The following is a 22,798-nucleotide window of genomic DNA, read 5'->3' on the forward strand; positions in this document are numbered from 1 at the left end:
ATTCTCCACCGGGTTTGAAAAAAAAAAATTCCGCGTGTCGATGGAATTGCATTACTAGGCGTGGGGTGCGGCCCTATCTTGGTGGCCAGAACCGAGGACGCACTTTGTCATCAGAACAGGATTTTGTTTGGTTTAGTATGGTTTACAGATTTTAACATCCAACGCGACTCAGGCTATGAGTGACGCCGTAGTGGAGGGCTCCGGAAATTTCGACCACCCGGGGTTCTTTAACGTGCACTGACTTCGCACAGTACACGGGCCTCTAGCAGAACAGGATTTAGCCACCCTCGTGTAGTACATGGCCCCAGCCTTCTATGAACAAACCATTTCTACATGGGTCTACATCAGCGCTGCTACGACTAGCAGACAGCACGCGCTTAGCTGTGTTGCAATATTGGCCGTCATGGCAACCAACTCAGTAGTCAGGCACTGCTTCTGACTCCTCGAGGTGCTTCAAATCTCCTCGTATCCACCTGAGCTTCTAGCTTTACAAGGCGCCGCGTTAAAATTGGACAGCTGGAGTGGCACTGCCAAGAGGACAGAATGAAAGTGATGTAATTATACAGTTGCGCGTCGGGAGGAAGTTAGGACGTGCGCGTGGTTTTTGCAACTTATATAAAAATAGCAACATGGCGGCAGAGCAACGGGGACGAAAATGCTTAAGCCAGAACGCGTTTCACCTACCTGAGAGACGCTGAAAGAATGTGATTGTGGAAGCACCGCGGTGGTCTTTTTAATTACTTTGTTCCTTTCGTGCTGTGTCTGACGGCATAATGGTGTTCAAGACCATCTTACGCAGAATACATGACCGGGTCAGTGGGTGCAGCACTATCCAGCTCAGCAGGAGTTATGGGCTCGATATCGACCGCAGCGACCACGTTTCTATAGAAATTTTACGCAAAAACTCCCGTTGACAGTTTTTTAAAGCTATGGTTATTACCTCAGAGCATAAAACGCTATGTAATGATGGATGACGACGATGATTTAAAAAATGAAAAAAGGTTCGCCGATCTAATGAAGTCGAGGAGTGAACGATGATGTGGTCCTTGTGTCCAAGCGGTATATGAAGCACTATTGTTCGGCGAGAGACCCGCTGCCGCCAGGTGCCGAACCCTCGTCGGCTTCAGCGCAGGGCAAACCCACAGCAGGTGGTGAATGTCTGCCTGAAGATTTCGGTTCTTGCAGACTTCGTGTTCACTTCTACCTTTATTTTCGATCGCGAAACCGTCCCAATGATGATGTTCGCACTCGATTTTAGCGCAAACCCCAGCTGTACACTAACCCTTGTCACACGGGCAAGTTTAGAGCAACTTCCAACGAGTGACACTCATTTTTAGTCTCATTCGCGCAGTGTCACACGAAGAGGTTTAGTTTACCTGGAGAACGCATTCAGCTTGCTACTAGTGCTGTAGCTCATTAATAGTATGGTGTCATACAGCTGGGGAGCCGCGGTGATGTCAAGTGCTGCAAGGACCGGTTCAGTATGTACAAATCGCGGAGCATTAGTAATACTGCGAAGGAATGCGGTTGCAGTGTACGCAGCTTACCTGGAAGACCGCACTAACGATCAGTTCTTAACGCATCATTGGAGTCAAACAGGACAGCCTGGGTAAAGACGTGAATAAAACCGACGCGACGTTCGGGACTTACACGTGTTCGCACGCTGCTCCTACAATGCATTCAACACCAAATCGCCAGTCAGCCCGCTTGTCCGTTTTGCCGAAAAGTGTTTGTGTACGTTCTCAGTTTTATAGTACAGACAGATCGAAGTTTCATATTTAGTATTGGTTGATTAGCGCGCTGTTTCAAAATGGCTTCACGCACAGGCATGCCCTTGAAAAACCTTTGTGCGCCTGCCACCTCATGCCACATGGCTTTCAGCAGTCAAAATTATGGCTGGCATCTTGAACCTCTGGTACACCTTACATGGTCTTCCATGAAACCAGTTGCTGAGTTACTGGCTTTTTCTTAACACAGGTAAAATTCCACGGCGCTAAACAAAGACGGACACACAGGCAATGTACAGGACGGGCGCTGTACTCCAACTAGTTTTATTTCTGTGAAACAAGCAAGAAAGACAATTTTCTGCACATGCGTCAAAACTTCAACAATGGAAAAAGTAAACGTCCAATACTCCCCAGCGTGCAAGCACCTGGTCTTTGCTTTAAATACAACCTTGCCTAATCGAAGTTCGCAGACACCTTTCGCCATTGAAAAGAAATACCAAGGTGTCACCGATGCAAGCAGAACTTAGAGGACGTATCCCCAATGAGTTACGCTAGCTATTTGCACAATTTATTAGATGTAGTCTTCATGACTGGAGGCCGACAAATGCCGTTATTTGGTGACGTCCCCAAAAGCTTTACTTGAATGGGGCATCGGAAAACGACTCTCTTGTGGACTGGACATTCGCAAATAATGAGTACGTCGAGGCAAAGATAGTGATACTATTTTTTTTTCGTTGTCAACCTTCATATTTGTAGCCGGTGAACAGTTTCACCTCTAGCGTTGTGACGTGGCCGCTGTTGACATGGAAATCCACAGCAGCTGGCAGGTACCCGTCGGCGCTCACCTGTCCGCGAAGAAAAGCAGCGTTCAGTTCCATCGCACAGATAGTTCGAGACACGGAGTAACACAGACACTAGCGCCGACTCGAGCGCGTCGCAGCCGATAATGCCACATGCCGATAATGCCACGCTGCCGCATGATCTCAGCGTTTCGCTGCTATCACTCCTTCCATTCTCCTTGTCTCACTTAATCGCCTCTGTGCACGCTTTCTTTCTAACTGCCACCTGTCGGCACTGCTACGAAACATAAGAACGGGAAACCGGTCCTCTAGGACGAGCCAAACGTTTTGGAAGGGAGCGTTTCTAAACAAATCATCAGCAAAAGTTTATGCTCGCTGTTTTGGAAACCTTAATCTGCGGGATACGGTGGCCGCGGATGGAAAAAGGCAGGTTTAACTGGAAAGAAACCGGAGAGGCCTTTGCCCTAGAGTGGGCGTAGTAAAGCTGATGATGGTGATGATAAATCTGCGGCAGGTGTACACCTTCCTTAGCCGGCGGTGCGAGAAGGAATACGGAATTCTGAAAACTGGTCCAGCACCAGTGCGTCTGATTAAGTAGCGGCGCCATCTATGGGCTGCGATACAAACTTCCAACACAGCGCAGCCCTAGTTACGAGCACTTAACCGCACAGTAGCCTCTTCACGTCGTTTCTCTCAGTGGTCCACGCTCACGCGACCCCGTGTACGATCGCAAAAATTAAATTAAAAAGAAGATGCTTAACGATTGCCAAGTACGAGCAGCAGCACTTTTTGAACCTCCATTAGGGCAAGAAATGTCAGGCGCTGGCGGCGGCGTGTGAAACCACGGGGAGAGGAGTCAAAGGGGAGAAAGAGAAATGCCGTGAGAGAGAAAGGAAAGCATAGAGGGAGAGAGCAGGCAGAAGGAGAGAAAGGACTAGTCGGTGAAAGGAGACGGTTGGCGAGGGGGATACCGTGGTCGCCAATCAGAGTCAAGGGGTAGTGAGAGTGGCGAGGGAGTAGTGTGTGGCACACGGTGATTGCTGGATTGGAACAGCCGAGCGGAGAGGAGCTATGGCGTGTCACACGATGATTGGTGGACTGGATCACACCGCCTGCCACGGTCAGGGGGAACTCTGATGCTAACGCATGCCGCATGAATGGAACTGATCGTCTGCTGCTTTCGTTTTGAAATAGGGGGCGCTGTCGCCGTTAGCGAGTGCATGCAAGTTGCGAAAATCCCATTCTGTTGTGGGATTTTGCTTCCCGCATTTAAAACTTAGAAAAAGCAGCTCAGAACACACAGGTTTAATTAAGAGACATTAACTGTCTGTAGTATAAAGTCTGGTATATATATGGTGGCTGCTTAGACGAGACTATAACATGAGACTGCGCGCTGGCCTTTGAGGAAATTTGTGCATCTATTCATGCGCACCACGATCTGTGGTGGCTAAAGCTGAGACAAGCTGAACTCAGTTTGATTTAAATCATCGATTTATAATAATATAAAAATGGATGACATAAGTCGACTACGTTCGAATGAACTAAATAGAATGAATTTGAAACAGACTCAATCATTCAGTTGAAAGTTATGCCACAAAGCTCCGTTTACCTATTGGGCGCAATTCGAAGCAGCCGCATTAATAAGAATGGGAAAGGCGTACGTGCGGCATATAATTTAGAATAGTTAGTTGTTATCTATCCTGCGCACTCGTTGTCACTGAAGTGAAGAAACAGCGGTATTCTAAGAATTACACCATTTTTGTACCATTTTCTTTTCCATTTCAGCAACGCTTCAAGCAAAACTCGCAACTATATCGGTTTCGAGACGGTAGGAACCACTTTTTATTTAGCAGTGTCAACGAAACCTCACTCCGAGTTAATATTTATAATATAAGAAAGGATTTAGGACCCGGGTTGTGCAAGTATCTTACAAGTAGGAATGTCCCGCGAAAAGTCATTATCATCACCAGCCTGACTACACTCACTGCAGGGCAAAGGCCTCTCCCATGTCTCTCCAATTAACCCTGTCCTTTGCCAGTTGTGGTCCCCGTATCCTCGCAAAACTCCTTCATCTCCTTCACCCACCTAACTTTGTGCCGCCCCCTGCTACGCTTGCCTTCTCTTGGAATCCACTCCGTTACCCTTAAAGGTGCAGTGAAGAGGAATCTGAACTCGTCTTTTTGCAGTGGGAACGCAATCTACACGTTCCGAGCATTCTTAGAAACTTCGATTTATTAACCTGTGTGGCCGATTTCCCTAATTAAATCGAATTAACGTCCAGCTCCCGCCTTTTTTTTTTAATCCTCCCCCGTACAGTGGGCGTAGTCGACCAACGCGTGAATCGCCTTTCACCCAGTCCCGTGGCGGCTTGCCGCTCTGCCATCGGCGGAGTAATACGTAGTAATCCGTAGAAGCAAATAGTCCGCGCGCATTTTTATTTCTGCGGGCTTATTTTGCGGCTATATTATCTCCGAATGAAACTATTTATTCACAAAAACATAAAAAACAAAATAAAGCGAAAGCAAAGCCTCCACGGAGCTGGCTGAAAAGCACTCCACGCCTGAAAGGTACCGTACGGGGAGAATTCAAAAAATAAAGGCGGGAGCCGGACGTTAATTCGATTTAATTAGGGAAATCGGCCACACGAGACAATAAGTCGAAGTTTCTAAGAATGCTCGGAAAGTGTAGATCGAGTTCCCGCGGCAAAAAGACGAGTTCAGATTTCTCTTCAGTGCACCTTTAAGGACCAGCGCCTATCTTTCCTTCGCATTACTCGCCCTGCCCAAGCGCGTATATCTTCTTCTTGATTTCGACTACGATGTTAGCGCGATAAGTACGCGTAAACGTAAGTGTTTCATGTCCATCACCAGGAGCATGTAGAATCCCGGCAGCAGCATCCGCCAGAACTCCCCGAACTGGTTCGTCCGGAAGCCCACCGTCCTGTTGCCGATGGCGAGCAGGGCACCTGCTACGGGCTCACCGCGGCGGTTGGTCACGGTGCCCCGAACCCCTGCGAACATCCGGGGCTCATACCACTCACACTAAAGGAAATAATCGGCACTGCAAAGAGAACGACTGTGAAATAAAATGAAAATGCTTAATTCACCCAGCTATACAAAATCATTTTGCAGTCCGCTTAAGCTAATGGCTTAGTAATAGTTGGTGCATATTTGGTTGGTTTATTGGTTTATTGGGGTTTAACGTCCCAAAGCGACTGAGGCTATGAGAGACGCCGTAGTGAAGGGCATATTTTCGTAAATAGACTAAAAGCCAAAACAGAGTAGACAGTAAGAGCGCCCAGAAAAGTGCTGGTTCCCTCTCTCTTACTGTGTGATGTCTGTTGTGGAGCTAAGTCTTTTTACGAAAATTAAGAAAGCAGTGAAGCGAAAAACACTGCTCAGATACCATGAGCACCGCTTTCAAGGCAACAAAAACAAATATACATTGAAACGCTCTTTTAAGTCGAAAGCCTGTAATGCCTCATCGTTATCGACAGAAGGTTGTCAGCAGAGGTATCACGCTTCCTTCCAGTCAGACCAGAAAAAAAAAAAAACTTTGTGCACGATGGGATTCGAATCATCATCCTTCCGTTCCGCAGCCGAGCGTGCTAATGGCTACGCTACTTCCTGCCAACGCATACGTAGTTCTTGTCTAGGGCGCTGGAGAGTTTGCAGAAAGGCGTCGAATCAGACGGATGCCTCCCAGACGCCCTCCAGTGTCTCCAGCATTTAAGATTCACAAACAACGGTGTACTTAATTAACATCTTAACCACACATCAGTGACACAAGCAGCAACACCGCGCTAAAGGCTTTCGCCTCACCGCACTTTAGGTCAACAAAGTGCCCCCCCCCCCCCCCTGAATTTTTTTTTACCCCTTCAAATAAGCGCCGCGGTGGCTCAGTGGTTACGGCGCTCAGCTGCTGGCCCGAAAGACGTGGGTTCGATCCCGGCCGCGGGGGCTGAATTTCGATGGAGGCGAAATTCTAGAGGCTCGTGTGCTGTGCGATGTCAGTGCACGTTAAGGAACCCCAGGTGGTCGAAATTTCCGGAGCCCTTCGCTACGGCGTCCCTCATAGCCTGAGTCGCTTTGGGACGTTAAACCCCGATAAACCAAACCATCTTTCAAATAGACCAACAATAGTCTTAGTACAATTCAAAACATGCCCATCATTACTGGAATCCTAGCTATGCTGAGGAGCACTAAGTCATCGGGAGAGAAGTGGAAAGCAAGCAGCGCATACCCCTGTCGGCCATCCGCAGCAGCTTGAGCAGCGGAGCCTTGCTGTGCTCGAAGTGTCCCCTGAGGGACCGCGGCTCATCGTACTTGCAGCAGCCGATGTACACGCTCAGCGGCAGGGAACCCTCGTAGGCGTAAGCGTAGTCCGCCAGGCTGCCGCTGATGCGGGAGAAGGCCGCGCCTGCCGAAAGACAGCCCGAAGTAGAGGACTTCATTCACGTCATGACCAAGAACTCCCAAGAACTGGCCATGTCTAGTTGCCAGAGATCGGCGAAAGCGAAGAGTCCAAGCGTATTTTTATTTCCGTGGGCCTAATTTGTGGCTATGTAGCCTCTGACTAGATCTGTTTATTCACGGAAACCTAAAAAAAAAAGCGACAGCGAAGTCACCACGCGACTGCCTGAAAGGCACTGCACGCGTTAGATAACTCCTCCTACCTTCACAGGTGAGTTCAAAAAAAAAAAAAAGGCGGGAGCCGGGACGTTTAATCCGATTGAAATTATGGAAATGGGCCGCACAGGACCTTGATTCGAAGTTTCTAAGAATGCTGGGAACGTGTAGATCCAGTTACCGCGGTAAAAACATCAAAACAAGAGTTCAGATTCATTTTTATATAGCCACCTTTAAGGCAGCTAGTGCAGGCTAGGAATCAGACTCTATCGCAAATTAAAATAGGAGGCCAGTTAATTCACCGTTCGAGAAACCTTCGTTGTTGGGCCCCACGGGTGGTTTGCCCTCACACGCGGTTGTGCCGTTGAACGCCAGGAGCGAGACGGCGTGCCTGGACAGGTCCGCGAACACGTCTTCGTCCGGCGCAACGCTCCCCGTGCGAATCCAAGGCATGTCTGCGCAATAAATAATCATAGCCCATCAATGAGATCCAAACGGGTTATACGCGCTATAGCATTAGTTTTCTACAAGCTGCAACGGTGTAATAACGAGGCCGACATGCTCTTCGCTTCCACCTTTTCCCGCCTCTCCGCACTCTGAACACGAATACGCTTATATGGGAGTAAGAAGGGAGTAAGCTGTTCTCTAGCGCACTGTCTTTTACAAAAGAGTGCGCTAGCTAGAGAATGGCTTTACTCATTTTTTACTCATTTCTGCTCAGAGTGTGGCCGGCGCGCGCCGACTCCGTGGTGTGTCAGGCAGTAGCGAAAGCTGCCCGTGACGCCTGATCAAGACCGCCGTGCAATTTTAATGCGATAGCATTAAAGTTGTAGTCTCATAGAAAACTCCGGTTTCGCTGCCACGAAGTTCCCCGATAGGTGGAGAGAGGTCACGTGACCTTGTTACGTCATCGTCACAACCTGCCCATCGTAGAGCTACTCATGAGGCTTACGGGAGCGCAGGAAGACCAACCTGACTCTCAAAGGCTCCACACCCAAGCAGAAAGGAGTAAGAAGGGAGTATAAGCTGTACTCTATCGCACTCCCTTTTGTAAAAGGGTGTGCTCTAAAGGACAGCTTATACTCACTTTTTACTCCCATATAGGAGTATTTATGTTTATAGTGACAGCTTACTCCATTTTTACTCCCATATAGGTGTATTTATGTTTAGAGTGCACCGGTAGCTGTATTTTAAGCAGCCACCTGCCGGGGGCAGTGGCGCATGTTCCCGTGGCACCAGGAGTGGTATGAGGACTCACAGCGATCTATGAATGCAATTAGGAGGGTTATGACGTCATTAAAACCACGTGACCAGAAGCTTGAAAGGACGCTAACATCTTAGTTCATACGAAAGGAGACGTCAAGGATTTGATTACATACCGATCAGCTTACTGTCAGCTGCCTACAAGATATTTACTAACGTAATCGCTAATAGAGTCAGGACAACCTTAGACTTCAAATCAACCAAATGGCCAGGCAGGCTTTCGTAAAGGAGACTCGACAACTGACAATATTCACACTATCAGCCAGGTGATAGAGAAATGCGCAGAATGTAACCAACCCCTATGTATGGCCTTCATTGATTACGAGAAAGCATTTGACTCAGTGGAAACCTCAGCTGTCATGCAGGCATTGTGCAATCAGGGTGTTGAAAAGTGTTATGAGCAAATATTGGAAGATATCTATAACGACTGCACAGCTACCATAGTTCAAAGTTCGCGGGGATACAGTGGCTATTTGGAGAGACATGGAAGAGGCCTTTCACCTGTATTGGGCGTAGTCAGGTTGATGATGATGACCACCAGTACTAGTCATAGGGCACCGCCAAATTTGAAAATCTGAGGACCCGAAAAAATAAATATTGAAGTTCGGCCACCTCAAAATTTTGGAAGTAGGCCCACTCCAGAAAATAGATTAAGGTGTATTAGTGACAAATAGTGCGAGGATTAACGCGGATTAGTGGGTTGTATTAGAATAATTTCATACGGTAATCCAACGGAAGGTGCTCGAACATTTTAGAAGATGATCATTCGATAGTTAACGAGCGCAAAAAAGACGAAGACGAAGAGAAGAAGACGACAACACGACACAAGCGCTCACTCGCAACTGAACGTTTATTGGGAAAAATACAGCAATATGTACACAGAAAAAGTGAAAATACAAAAAATACACAAGAAACTAAAATTCAATGAGCCCGCAACTGGGATCCTATTTTTAGGATTGGGATACACGCGCAAGAGCAAGAAACTTAAAGCAAAGCAGTGAACACCGGCACAAAAATGAAATGCCGATGTTCACTGCTTTGTTCATCAACATCATTATCGTCAGCCTGACTACGCCCACTATACAGCAAAGGCCTCTTCCATCTCTCTCCAATTAACCCTGTCTTATCCAGCCACTGCCTCCTTATCTCACAAACTTCCTAATCTCAACCGCCCATCTAATCTTCTGCATGCCGCCCCTGCAACGCTTGCCTTCTCTGGCAATCCCGTCCGTTACCCTTCAGGACCAGCGGTTATCTTGCCTTCGCATTACATGCCCTGCCCAAGCCCACTTCTTCCTCTTGATTGCGACTAGGATGTCATTAACGCGCGATTGTTCCCTCAGCTACTCCGCCCGCTTCCGGTCTCTTAACGTTACACTATCGTTTTCCTTTCAATAGCTCGCTGCGTTGTCTTTAACTTAAGCTGAACCTTTTTGGTTAGCTTCCACGAAGATGTGGCGCACGCAAAAATGCGCGTCTGCAACAATAAGACAAAAGCCTCACCAATTCCAGGCAGGTCGTCGTACGGGTAGAGCACACCCCGCAGTCCTCCGAACACGAGCACCGTGAGGACGGCGGGGTAGGCCCGCAGGAGCCGCATCAGGGCCGCCGTCTCGGGCTCCACGGGAGGCCGGTTGGTGGGCGACACGCGCTCGAAGGCGCCCGGAAAGTTCCGGTTGATCGACACCCCATTGGTGTTCTCTCTGGGCGCGCGCACGACAATACTGAGAACAACCACAGCTGGGCTCTCTGCTACTTAAAGGTGCACTGAAGAGGAATCTGAACTTGTCTTTTTGCCGCGGGAACTCGATCTACACGTTCCTAGCATTCTTAGAAACGGCGACTTATTGCCCTGTGTGGCCAATTTATCTAATTAAATCGAATTAACGTCCGGCTCCCGCCCTTTTTTTTTAATTCTGCCTTGTACGGTGGGCGGAGTCGACCAACGCGTGGAGTGCCTTTCACCCAGTCCCGTGGCGGCTTGCCGCTCTGCCATCGGCGGAGTAATACGTAGTAGTCCGTAGTAGCAAATAGTCCGCGCGTATTTTTATTTCTGCGGGCTTATTTTGCGGCTATATTATCTGCGAATGAAACTATTTATTCATGGAAGCCTAAAAAAAATAAAGCGAAAGCAAAGCCTCCACGGAGCTGGCTGAAAGGAACTTCACGCGTTGGTCGACTCCGCCCATCGTACGAGGCAGAATTCAAAAAAAAGGGCGGGAGCCGGACGTTAATTCGATTTAATTAGAGAAATTGGCCACACAGGGCAATAAGTCGCAGTTTCTAAGAATGCTAGGAACGTGTAGATCGAGTTCCCGCGGCAAAAAGACAAGTTCAGAATCCTCTTCAGTGCACCTTTAACAGATTACGTCCAGCGTTAGCAACACTGGCCAAAATAAGAAACGCCGACTGCGAAGGCCGGAAAGACTCCACTAGTGGTTCTCTGGGACGTAGCTTTCTAGTTCATACCACCCCGTTTCAAAGGGGACTTTTACTCTACTCTTCTACTCTGCCCTGCCCCACTCCACTTTACTCCACTCCACTCTACTCTACTCTACTGTGCTTTATACTTCACTCTACTTTACAATATACTCCACTTTATACTCCACTCTACTCTCCTTTATACTCCACTTTAATCTACTCTACTCCACTTTACTCTATTCTACTCTACTCCACTCTCTACTCTATTCTACTTTATACTCCACTCTACTCTACTTTATACTCCACTTTACGTTATACTCCACTCTATGTGATACTCTACTCTACTTTACACTCTACTCTGCTCTATACTCCACTCTACGTTATACTCTACTCTACTTTATACTCTACTCTACTCTACTTTATACTCCACTCTACGTTATACTCTCCTTTACATTATACTCTACTCTATACTCTACTTTATACTCTACTCTACTCTTCTCTCACTTCACTTTACTTTCCCTTCCCCTTTCTTCCGTCCATAACTAAGCTCTGTCTATTTGGAGAGCCCCGAGGAAGTGCGCCCTCACCCTCCGGTCATGCTGCTGCAGTCTCCCGGGACTGAGGCGTCCGAGCCGTCGACGTTCACCGAAGGAACCACGTGCAGACGGGCGTTGTTGAGCAGCCAGTGGACGTCCGGGTCGGACTGCTCGTGCTCCACGATGTACTCGATCAGGTGCATGATCACCTCGCGAGTGATCAGCTGCGCAATCGGCGAGATGGTGTCACAGACGAAGGGTGCGGTTAGAATGAAAAACAAAGCGCTACAAAAAAGCCAAGATTAAGGAAAGAAATGCAGAGCGAAATGAACACCGCGCATGCCTCCGAAGAAAGCTCTTAAAACCTACTCTTCTGAGGGAACAACGTGGCAGCCTGTAGGTTCTTACGATTCAGCAATTGTTATTTTCCTTTCTGTTTAGGTTAGTAAGTTTGTGATTATGACGTGAGGCTGTGACGCAGCGATTAGAGAGTATTTATATGTGGTTTTCCGATTAATACAGTCCGTTGTAAGTCAGCGCATGTTCGTGTCTCTTTTTCTGGTCCTTCGTTTTAGTTGCGCTGTGTTGTTCCTTAAGATGCAATACCAACTCGCCCATTACGCTATGTTGCTCTTAAAACCGCCTGGCAAAAAGCCGGCCTTCGCACGACCGAAAATTTGCGCCATTGCGCAGTACACCCTTCCAATTTTTTAACGGTGTCACGCGAGCATCCGCCGTTGGCTTGATCAGCGCCCTATGACGGAACGAATCGGCAAACTCGCCGAGAGTTGCTGCATGCGCACGAAGCTCAGGCCGCGGCGGCCGTCGTCTGCCAGGCTCTTCCTGCAGCTGCGCGCTGCCCCCGACCCTTTCCTTCGCTTACCGCAATACCTGGCATTTTTATTGCGAAAGCAATACTACTTGCACTTTCACGCCTTTGCCGTGCCGCGGCAGTAACCACCATCGTGCCGCGGCCGTGACCACCATTGACCTTCATTTGACCTTGATTGCATTAGATTGGATTAGATTACTATAGATTAGATTAGATTACATTGGATTGTATTGGATTGGATAGGAGTGGATTGGATTATATATCCGATGCATCACCACAAGTCTAACCACAAGCACCACCACCAGCTACACTACCAGCTGTACCATGGCGTAGGCACGGATATTGCTTTCGCAATGGCCGGGCTTAACCAAGCTAAGCCACAGCGAATTTTTTATTTCCCAATTATCAAAATCATGGGCCACAGCCATATCCGCATAGAACTGCAAACGAAAAATTGATCGCAAGGTTCATTCGAGAAACGCTGAGTAGAGCTGTTTCCAGCTGGGCGGCACGTGGCTTCTCCTGAATATCGGCTGCGCGTGTGCCAGCAGTATAACGATCGAAGGAAAGGGTCGGGGGCTGTGCCCAGCTCCTGGAACAGCCTAGCAGACGACGGCCACCGTGAGCTGGCCTTCGTGCGCATGCGACAACCCTCGGCGAGTTTGCCGATTTCTTCCGTCATAGGGCGCTGACAGGGACTCCGGGACGTTTATTGAAGTGTGTGTGTGTGGGGGGGGGGGGGGGGCAAGTATTGTCTTTGCTTCATCATCATCATCGGCCGGACTAGACCCACTGCAGGGCAAAGGCCGCTCCCATATTCCTCAAATTAGCCCGGACCTGTGCTAGCTGCATCCACTTCACTCCTGCAAACTTCTTATTCTTATTAATTATTAATGTTTTAATTCATTGCAGCCGTTTCAATTTTACACAACTGCATCCTCGCTTATTCTACATTGGTATAAGCCGCAGATATAACTAACGCTCGCTTAGTACGAACGAGGGCGGTGCTACCGTCAAAATATATATTGGGGCAATGGCACAGTGTCTCACATAGAACGAACTGTTGTGGCCTCAACACTCGGTTAGAGCGAACGCGAAGCTGTCGGGCCCCCGTAGTTGACCGAGCCAGCAGTGTTTGGAACCCGCGGCAGGCGAATTTCGCGCACTTTGTGTTCCCCTGACACGACGCGAAACAGAGCGCACAAAGCGTCCCCCGGCGCTCCTTTGCGGGTAAAATAAAGTAAAAAAAAAGAAAAAGCGCGCGTTGAAAAATCAAAACGAAAAAGCGCGCGCGCGCGGTGACGAAACAGAAAGTGGCGCCGCCCGCGTCGCTGTGATGCATCCACGTGATTTGTTGCTCCGTTGCCACCCCGCGCTGAGGGCATTGCGCCGTCGATTCTTTATGTGCGATGGCACTGCGTTGACATCGTTGCCGCATCCGTGCCTTTCCCAGATAGGGGATTTGAAGGCTGCCTCAACGCGCGAGCCCAAGGGTTTGACTTGCGCCTGGTGCGATGGAAGACTGTACGCCGACCTCTTCAGGTGCTAAAAGGGAAGCTGTCGACATCGCAACGAAGATGGCCATTGTTAGTGAACTTGCTCAAGGTGCAAAAAACTGCGAACTGGTCAAGAAGTACGGACTGTCGAAATCGACCATTTCAACCATTGCTAAGGGCAAGGAAAAGATTCTTGGTGCTACCGTGAATGCCGACCCGACGACTAGAAAGCGCCTTCGGAAGGCAACCTACGCGGACGTTGAGGACGCACTGCTGAAGTGGTTCGCTGACGCCCGGTCTCGCAACGTTCCGATCAGTGGACCGCTGATGCTCTCCAAGGCTAAACACTTCGCCTCCCTTTTGGACTTTCCCGATTTCAGCCCAGGCAATGGATGGCTCATCGGTTTAAGGCTCGCCACGGAATTGTTTTCAAGGCGGTCGTCGGCGAGGCCGCGTCTGAGAACAACGAGGACGTCGATGCGTGGCTTTCCGACAACCTCCCAACAATCACGAGCCATGCTCCACGGGACGTTTACAATGCCGACGAGACTGCGTTGTTTTATCAGATGTTGCCATCTAAAGGGCATGCCTTGAAAGGCGACAAGTGCGCAGGAGGGAAGAACAGCAAGTTGCGCATAACCGTTCTTCTGTGTGTCAGTATGGACGGAAGTGACCGGCGGCTGCCTTTTGTCATCGGCAAATCACGTAAGCCGCGATGCTTTGGAAGCTACGTGCCCGTACGCTACAGGAACAGTACAAAAGCCTCGATGAGTCGTGACTTATTTGCCGAATGGCTTGTCAAGTTCGACCGCGACATGGCACGAAAAAACAGGAAGGTCCTGCTCGTGCTGGATAACTGTGCGGCGCACCATGTGCAGCCTTTCTTGAGTGCGGTGACAGTGCTCTTCTTGCTTCCCAATGCAACCTGCAAAATTCAGCCGCTGGATATGGGCATCATGCATGCGTGCTACCGGCGGCGCGTCATCCAACGCTTGTTGATCGCGATTGATGCTGCCATGCCAGTTCGCATCAGCTTGCTTGCCGCCGTGGAGATGTTGAAAGCGGCGTGGATGGAACTCACCGCGGAGTGCATAGCAAATTGCTTCCGCAAGGCGGGTTTTATGGGCCCAGGCACCGAGGACGCCATAGATCACCCACGGAAGGCCGGTCGCACGAGGACTTGTGGCAACGCGTCGTTGACACGCAGCTGGCCGGAACTGACGTTGCCTGGGACGATTTCGTTTCTGCTGATGACGACGCCGACATTGCGGAGCCATCCACTGACGAAGCTATTGTGCGTGAAGTGCGAGCCCTTCCTGACTGCCCAGAGACCGGCGAGGACGATGACGAGGATGCTGCTCTACCGCCGGTTGCTGGGAACGCTTCAACCGCGATCGGTTACATCGCGTCGCTTAAGGAACTCGTGTGCAGCAGAGGCCTTGGCGATGAACATATTACCGCGGTGGAAAAATTAGAAACGGCAGTGATGCGATCAGCTTTGAAGAAACAGACATGCATTACGGACTTTTTTCAAAAATAAAGATAACTTTCGTCTCGCTTGCTCTTTTTGCCCGTATTATAGGTGGTCCACTTACTACGAACTTTGGATACAACGAACAAATGCCGCGTGACGATCAAGTTCGTTATAAGTGGGCTCAACTGTATACACTTTATAAAAATGGTTCGAAATTTCATAATAACTGAAACCTGCGCAGACCGCGCAAGTGAGTAAACGGATTCGAAAGCTGCGAAAAAAACATTTTTAATATTTCTGAATTCGCGCTCGCACTGAAGCAAATGTGAACTGATATATTTATGCAAGTAGACACGAAAGTAGGCACTAGGTACAAAGCTATGGTATCGCAGACTGACGAGCTTCAAGGTTAGCACGGCAAGAGGACGTTGGGCAGGAGCGGTTTTCAAAAAAGGCCGAAGGTTGCTGTTCGGTTCTGCCGTTTTAGATAAGATCTCTTTCATAACGGCATCCAAATGCAGGTCCGCAACTCTCATCTTGTGCACGTGGAGGAGGAGGTGTGTCAGTCTCCTCTGCGTCATTTGATTGCGCAGAAATGTTTGAGTGCTCTGAGGAGAGTAGAAAGATCGCTCTCCTGAAGCAGCTGACCGCTGGTTCGACACGTGCGCGTCTTCGGAACCTTCCTCCTTTCCCTCTGAAAGATGCTCCCGCCGCTAGGTCGCCGTAGAGACACCTACTGTGTGGGCGTGTCAGATTTCTCTCTGGGGCCAGCTTCTCTTGCCGTTCGTACGAGATGCAGTATTAAACCTTGTTCTTGTTAGACGATGCCATCGTCCTCTGCCGGAACCTGCCGATGCTCTCCGCGGGACACCGGACCGCCAGGTCAACGCCTACCTTTGGGGCTAGCGTGCGACAGCGGTGGGATGTCGCAGGCGAGCCCCATGTAACAACCGGTATAAGTCTACGTTTGGTACGTCTATGTGCTTAGACCGAAGCGGCGAGCACCGCCGATCGGGCGAACCGCATCAGCTATCGGGAAAGATCTGTTGAGGTATTTTGCGGGGTCGCAGCGAAGCACCAGAAAGAGACGACCAGCGTGGCAGGCTTCTAGTTCCGGACTGCCCGTGCCGGGCGTGCGCGCCCAGCACGCGCTGTTCATCTTTATTTTCCTCTAGCGCGGGAACGCCGATCTCAGCGCCAGCGCCGCCGGGCGCTACAGGGCCCCCCGCCTAGACGGAACGTCGGAATGTGCGCTCGGTAAAAGAAAAGAGAGTAGAAGTGTCCAGTAAGTTCATGTCAGGAGCCGGGAAGAGCTGTCGGGTGGAGTGCGCGGGCTCAGGTGGACGAGCCTGGCTGCTGCGCAATGGGCGAATGATGCAGGGTGTCCAGCTGACAATGGACATCGGGGCAGGAGAGGCCATGATTGGGCCGGCACCGACTGTAGTGCTGCCCGCTGGCACAAGTGTCATCAGTGTCGGAACGTTGCAGCAGATGCCGATGGGAATCTGACGCGCCGAGTACACGATCACAAGCACAGGAGCGGGCGAAACAGCTCCATGGACTGAATGCAGCTGTGCTGCGACAGCAGCAGCTGTAACAGTATTTGGCACAGGTGTGACTGTTGACACAACGGTGAGAGCCGTGACGAAGGTGGAGGAAGTTGCGGGGCTCATTGTCAGGTGCTTGGGTGAAGCGGGATCGACAGTCTGGAGCGGTTGGCCAGGGATGATGCGCGTGTGAGCATGGTCGGCGGTAGGTGGCTGCAAAAAGGTTGTTGCAGTGACAGGCCGTGCAGCTGAGACTGCGACATCAGATGGCTGGCTGGCAGCAAAAGACACAGGTGGTGGTTCGACAGTGGCTGCACTACTCGGTGTGGGTAGTTCGACCATTTGCTGCTGAAGGTGGCTCAAGTCAGGCCCCAAAGCAGACGCTTGCTGCAGCGGTGTCGAGCTGCCAGGGTCAGAATCCGAGAGGCAGTTGATCGTACTGAGGGCTTGGGGTGGGGCCTCTTGGGCAGGCGGTGTGGTCGCCAGGGTAGTGGGGCTGGTATGTGGCATATGCTGCGGTGGCGGCGGCACCCTCACAGCAGAGGTCTGCAGAGCTGTTGGCGGTAGTGACGAGGTAGATGGGGATGCCGGAAGCCTCGGCACGGCTGCTGCCGCAGAGTCGTCTTTGGCTGCAGGAGGCTCTGGCGACAACGCCACTGAAGCGCAAAGAGGCAGGGCCAGATACGCGGGTCGGATAGTAGTGGGAGCAGGACGCGAGGCGGAGCTCGTGCGGATCCCACCTGGTGTGGCGTCGAGAGAGACAGCCGGGCTGGAGACGCTGGACGGGAGTGGCGGCGAGGCGGCGAGGGGCTGCTGAGGCGGGCCGGGTTCTGATGAAGGCTGCGTGGGCGCGAGCGAGGCCAGTCCAGGGACAGAGGCTGGCGGCGGCGAAAACGGGTCCGCTGCGTCGCAGAGCGGCGGCGGAATGTAGTAGGCGCCGAAGTACGCCAAGACGGCCGCACGCAGCTCATCGTATGGCCGGCCGCCGAAAGCAGAGTAGGTGAGCCGACGCAGGAGGTCGGCCGGGAGGATGTCACAAAGGACTTCGTGTTTGAACGGCTGGATGGTGATGCCGTTCAGGTACATCGCAGCCTCCAGTTGGGCGAACCACCCGCCGACGCCTGCAGGCCGGAACGCCGGGAGCGGCGGGTCGAAACTTGGGTGCTGCCAGTACGCCATGCTAGGACGCCGCTGGGTAGAAGGCACGGTTCGCCGGGTCACCACTGTTGAGGGTTTGCGGGGTCGCAGCGAAGCACCAGACAGAGACGACCAGCGTGGCAGGCTTCTAGTTCCGGACTGCCCGTGCCGGGTGTGCGCGCCCAGCACGCGCTGTTCATCTTTATTTTCCTCTAGCGCGGGAACGCCGATCTCAGCGCCAGCGCCGCCGGGCGCTACAGATCCAAGGGAGGGAGGGCGCTGCCCCCCCCCCCCCCCCCGGAAAAAAGTTGGGGCCGCCCCCTCTGCCCCCCCCCCCCCTGTTCCGGAGTCCCTGGGCGCTGATCAAGCGAACGGTCGATGCTCGCGTGATACCGTGAAAAATTTGGAAAATTTGGAAGCCCTAATCCTTACGTAATACCCCTGAATAGGGGCCTTAAAAGAAAAAAAAAAGTTTAAAAAATCTAATGTGTGACTAACCCTCTCCTAGCAATCGTCCAAGCTTTCCGCGGAAAGCTGTGATACTCTTAGATAAAAGGCACTTCTTTATATGACTTCTGGGTAAATGAAACATCAGCCAGTTCTTTAGTGGTGTTCGCTCTCCAGGAACCGTAACTGCCGTAAATGTCTTAAAAGCAGTTTCAGACTTCTGTTTCTGGTGTTTACCGAGGTTCGAGAACAAATCCGGAGGAAGATGTTGCCGATTGAAGGGTTATTTCAAATACACAAAGTCCGAACAGCTAACAGATAAAGACAGCAGTCGTAATGGATTATCTCACGTCATTTCCGTAGATGTTTGCGATGAGGTGCAGGTTGGGGACGAAGCCGTCTTCCTTGGCACGGTTGCTGATTATCAGCTGCCATATCCGACGTCCTGGAAAGCAAAAATAACATTCCAGGCATTGTTTTCTTCCGCTAATTTCAGACATGTAACGACTTTGAACCCACTTCCTGCTCGTCAAAATTGAGACGGTGTGCGGTAGTATATCGAAAATATTTGGCGAACCTTAAAAAGCTAATTAAATATTGTGCACGCACTAGGTTCAAACAGAGGATGCCGAGAGATAGAGATCATGAGTGTTTTAATGAAAATGACGCTTGTAGTGCACTCTAAACGAATTTTCACCAAATATGCACTGTCGTTGCCCTAACGTGCTTCATCGTTGTTCGCGGCACCGACAGTTTCGTGGAATACATCCGAGGCGAGGCACATGCATTGCTGCCTCACTACCAATACGTAATTACGTGTCCGGCTCACATATGACCGAATCTGAGCGTCGGTCATACGCATCAGGGCACACAGTTGTCAGGAATTCGGTACAGCTGCTAGCTCAGCAACTCTTCCCCACCCTATTCAACGAAAAAGTAGTTTTTTTATGGTTTTTGTGGAATTAACGGCCCAAAGCGACTCAGGCTATGAGGGACGCCGTAGTGGAGGGCCCCGGAAATTTCGACCACCTAAGGATCTTTAACGTGCACCGACATCGCACAGTACACGGGCACCTTTTGAGTTTCGCCTCCATCGAAATTCGACCGCTCGGCCGGGATCGAGCCCGCGTCTTTCGGGTTCAATCCCGAAACGAAACCAGGTGGTTGCGATTTCCGGAGCCCTTCACTACGGCGTCCTTCATAGCCTGAGTCACTTTGGGACGTTAAACCCCAAAAAACCAATAAAATAACCAAACCAAAGAGACAGAGATAGCCATTGAAATATGTGAAGTCAACAATCGCGTAGCAGAATGCAGCACTCAGGCTTTCGCCTTTCAGCACTTTAGCCGCTAAAGTTCCTCGTAATTTTTTTAAGGAACAATTTCCCAGTTGATTCCAGATGGCTCCCAGCTGAATTCCAGTTGCATCCAACTGGTATCCAACTGGAATCAACTGGGAAATTGTTCCTTAAACCAGTTAGACCAGTTGCGATTTTCACAGAACGCACGGCAAATTGTAGGCCTCCCACAGATGACTACAACGCGATACCACCGCGAGGATTGCGAACGGGATGTGCTCCGCACCCTTGACGGTGTTCCCCAGGTACTGCAGGGTGGCCAGCGACGCGTGTTCCGAGGCCACGTGGTGGACGTACGAGTTGACCTCCTCCAGGCTGTGGTACTTGAACTCCATGCCCGCGACTGCGGCCACAGCAGCTCCCCACAGCACCAGTATGTGGGCCATGGCACTGAACATGCTAGATCAGGCTGCGGTCAACGGCGCCGCTGACGATGTTGGTGTTATGCATATAAAGAAGTCAGCGAAGTCCTACTTCTTTGAACAGCAGAGTACCCAGCCAGGCACAAATGCGAAAGCGACATCATCAAGAAGTTCAGATGGCTGTCGAACTGTAATTTTGAGTTCAGAGGGGACGAAAAACTGGTTGGTTTGGTTTATGGGGTTTAACGTCCCAAAGCGACTGAGGCTATGAGAGACGCCGTAGTGGAGGGCTCCGGGAATTTCTACCACCTGGGGTTCTTTAACGTGCACTGACATCGCACAGTACACGGGCCTCTAGAATTTCTCCTCCACAGAAATTCAACCGCCGCGACCGGGATCGAACCCGCGTCTTTCGGGTCAGCAGCCGAGCACCTTAACTACTGAGCCACCGCGGCGGACGAAAAACTGTGGGGACGCTTAAATCACCTGAAGTGTGGAATGCGACAGCATGATTTCACACGTTGCATCTTGTGTTGGAACTTTTGCACGCGTTTTAGTCAGTTTTTTCGCAATTTTCAGTCCATCGACCGACATATTCGGACTGATAGCTGCAGTAGCAGGTATACGTTATGCTTTGACGGTGCAGACACGTGCATATTTCACTTTTTTTCTTCTTATTCTTCACTTCGACTCTCCATCTAGGTTGCTGTCTAGGAACTAGATTCCAGTGGGCAGATTACGACAACGTAAGAAGATCACGTGATTGCTCGAACTAATCAATAATTCAAAGGCCACCTGCCACGGTGGACAGATTGTGATGGCGTCACGATGTCATGTGACCTATCTCGACCAAACAAGGTGGCTCATTAGAACACGTCACCTCACTAGACCAATCAGCGAATTTCGCTCGGACATCGGGGGCGATTCTGGCGTGACAACTATATGCTACCGCATTAAAAGTGAGTACCTCAAATATGCCCAGAGAAGATGCGCGATGAAGATATTCTGGCGTGCCTAGCGCAGAGTCAGATCTGAAGTTCAACGGAAAATAGCACTGTATATGAAAGGCTGCACGAAGTGCACGGCAAGTATGCCTTAAGCGGCGTCATGTGCGCTACTGCGTCGAAATGAGCCGCGTACGATGTGCGGCAACGCATGTTGTCTTAAACTAAGTTCAATATGATTCGCTTGCACTAAAATTTGTTAGAACTAGACTCAATTTCACTCATTTGCGTACTAAATTTTATGCACAAGCACCGGTGGAACAGGCTGAATTCAATGCAGTCAGTTCAGAGTATTTCAGTTATACTAAGTTCAAATTAAGTTGAGTGCAAATTTCCAAATGCTGCAAGTGCCGCTTCACGGGGCAAACCCCGTCGATGCAGTCGGTGATGGCAAACTTGCCTCAGTAAGCAACACATGGAAATGCAGAGAAAAAATCAAGCGCTGAATTCTGACCGCCAAAAGAATGGGAGCATTGAGATTCTGTAAATAACTATCCCGAAATACAACATTAAAATGAGCAGCTCGATGTCGTCAGAACGTATAGCCCGCAAACTACCCATCTTATGTGAGGGAAGGATGTAGAGACACGCAGGTTTAAGAGCTACAGCCATGGAGGCAAATCAAAAAAGCGGTGGTTATTTTCCCCAACTATCCCGAGTTAAGCCTCCCTCTCGCGCCGAGATCGCAAAGCGCGTTATAGGAAATAGCGAGAGTTTCCTCAGTGCACAAAGCCTACGACTGGAATGTCCAACCCACTAAGTGCTACAGTTTCTAATTAGGGGACCTGAGAGAAGTTCGAGTCTCCAATTACAAGACCAGTGCTCACCGAAACGTCTTTAGCGAGTCAAGGTTCAGTGGCCTCGCAGGAGAGATCTCCCTTTCTTCTTCCTCCAAACTAGAGCGTGATCGTTGCCGGTGGTTTCAGTACTTGCAAGGGGCCACCCCAAAAAAGAATTGTTCATGAATTCTCGAAAGGAATTGAGACTGGTCGAATTCATCCATAAGACCGCAGTAAGGTTGTAGGGAGTGTAATATTGGGCAATTGAAAGTATCACAGTTGTAGAAAGGTTAAAACTAATTTAGCTTCCAAGGACCGCATTTTTTCACTCCAGCATGTGTGGCACCTATATATTTCAAATCTGTCCTGAGCACGCGGCAAATATTGGCCCAATTTGAGATAGTCTTTTTTTTTTGTGGAGCGGGCGGACAAAAATGGCTGTGGCTCAACTCGACTGCAGGTTATAAGGAGCGGCACGCAACCTTATCAGTGATCGATGTCGACGCGGAGACGTTGGCAGCATCCGCTGCCCTTTTCCGCTCGAGATACTCTCGTTGCCCGAGTCGCTGCTTCTCCGGACATACCTCCTGTTCTTCATCGGTTTTAATTCAATGAGCCCGCTTTCGCGACTTATTTCTGGCCATCGCGGTTTCGTTACGTTCTCTGTAGCAGGGATCGCTAGAAGCAGACCGCGGCGCCTCCAATGCGCAGTCAAAGAACCAGTCCCGGTTGCCGGTTCTAGCCCCATGTCCCTGCGGTGTCCAGGCGGCGAGAGCTGCTTTTTATTCAGCAAGGTCGCAAGTGACGTGGTATGGACTCACAGCCACACCTGTGGCGAGCCTCCAGTCAGATGTCAAATCTAAGCGCCATTTGACCTTAAGCTATGCATGCAAGAAATGGAGCTTTTTCGCTCCAAAAAAAGCGCGGATAAAGAGAGTTGCGGACAAAGAGGTTAGGCTACAATTTTTATCGCGTAAGCAATAATGCG

General features: G+C 50.3%; 1 protein-coding gene across 1 annotated transcript; it reads right to left on the reverse strand.

The window, feature by feature from the left end:
- Positions 1-2,439: 2,439 nt before the first annotated feature.
- Positions 2,440-22,017, reverse strand: LOC149366604 (carboxypeptidase M-like). The gene is made up of 8 exons (XM_089563723.1): positions 19,892-22,017; positions 18,659-18,753; positions 11,427-11,599; positions 9,922-10,121; positions 7,458-7,610; positions 6,770-6,946; positions 5,395-5,537; positions 2,440-2,572 (listed from the first exon to the last, which is right to left on the reverse strand). The coding sequence occupies exons 1-8, from the start codon at positions 20,061-20,063 to the stop codon at positions 2,465-2,467; spliced, it is 1,221 nt and encodes a 406-aa protein (XP_089419849.1). The 5' UTR covers positions 20,064-22,017; the 3' UTR covers positions 2,440-2,464.
- Positions 22,018-22,798: the final 781 nt, after the last annotated feature.

The sequence above is a fragment of the Amblyomma mixtum genome, chromosome 1, assembly GCF_055824585.1.
Source record: "Amblyomma mixtum isolate Tamu chromosome 1, ASM5582458v1, whole genome shotgun sequence".
Lineage (NCBI taxonomy): Eukaryota > Metazoa > Arthropoda > Arachnida > Ixodida > Ixodidae > Amblyomma > Amblyomma mixtum.

Excerpts from the sequence above, each read along its gene's own strand:
- LOC149366604 (XM_089563723.1), bottom strand. The coding sequence starts at position 20,063 with ATGTTCAGTGCCATGGCCCACATACTGGTGCTGTGGGGAGCTGCTGTG. Across the intron at positions 5,538-6,769 it reads GCTGCGGATGGCCGACAGGG|GGGTTCGGGGCACCGTGACC; the intron begins GTATGCGCTGCT and ends GGATGTTCGCAG. Across the intron at positions 2,573-5,394 it reads CGGGATTCTACATGCTCCTG|GTGAGCGCCGACGGGTACCT; the intron begins GTGATGGACATG and ends CTTCGCGGACAG.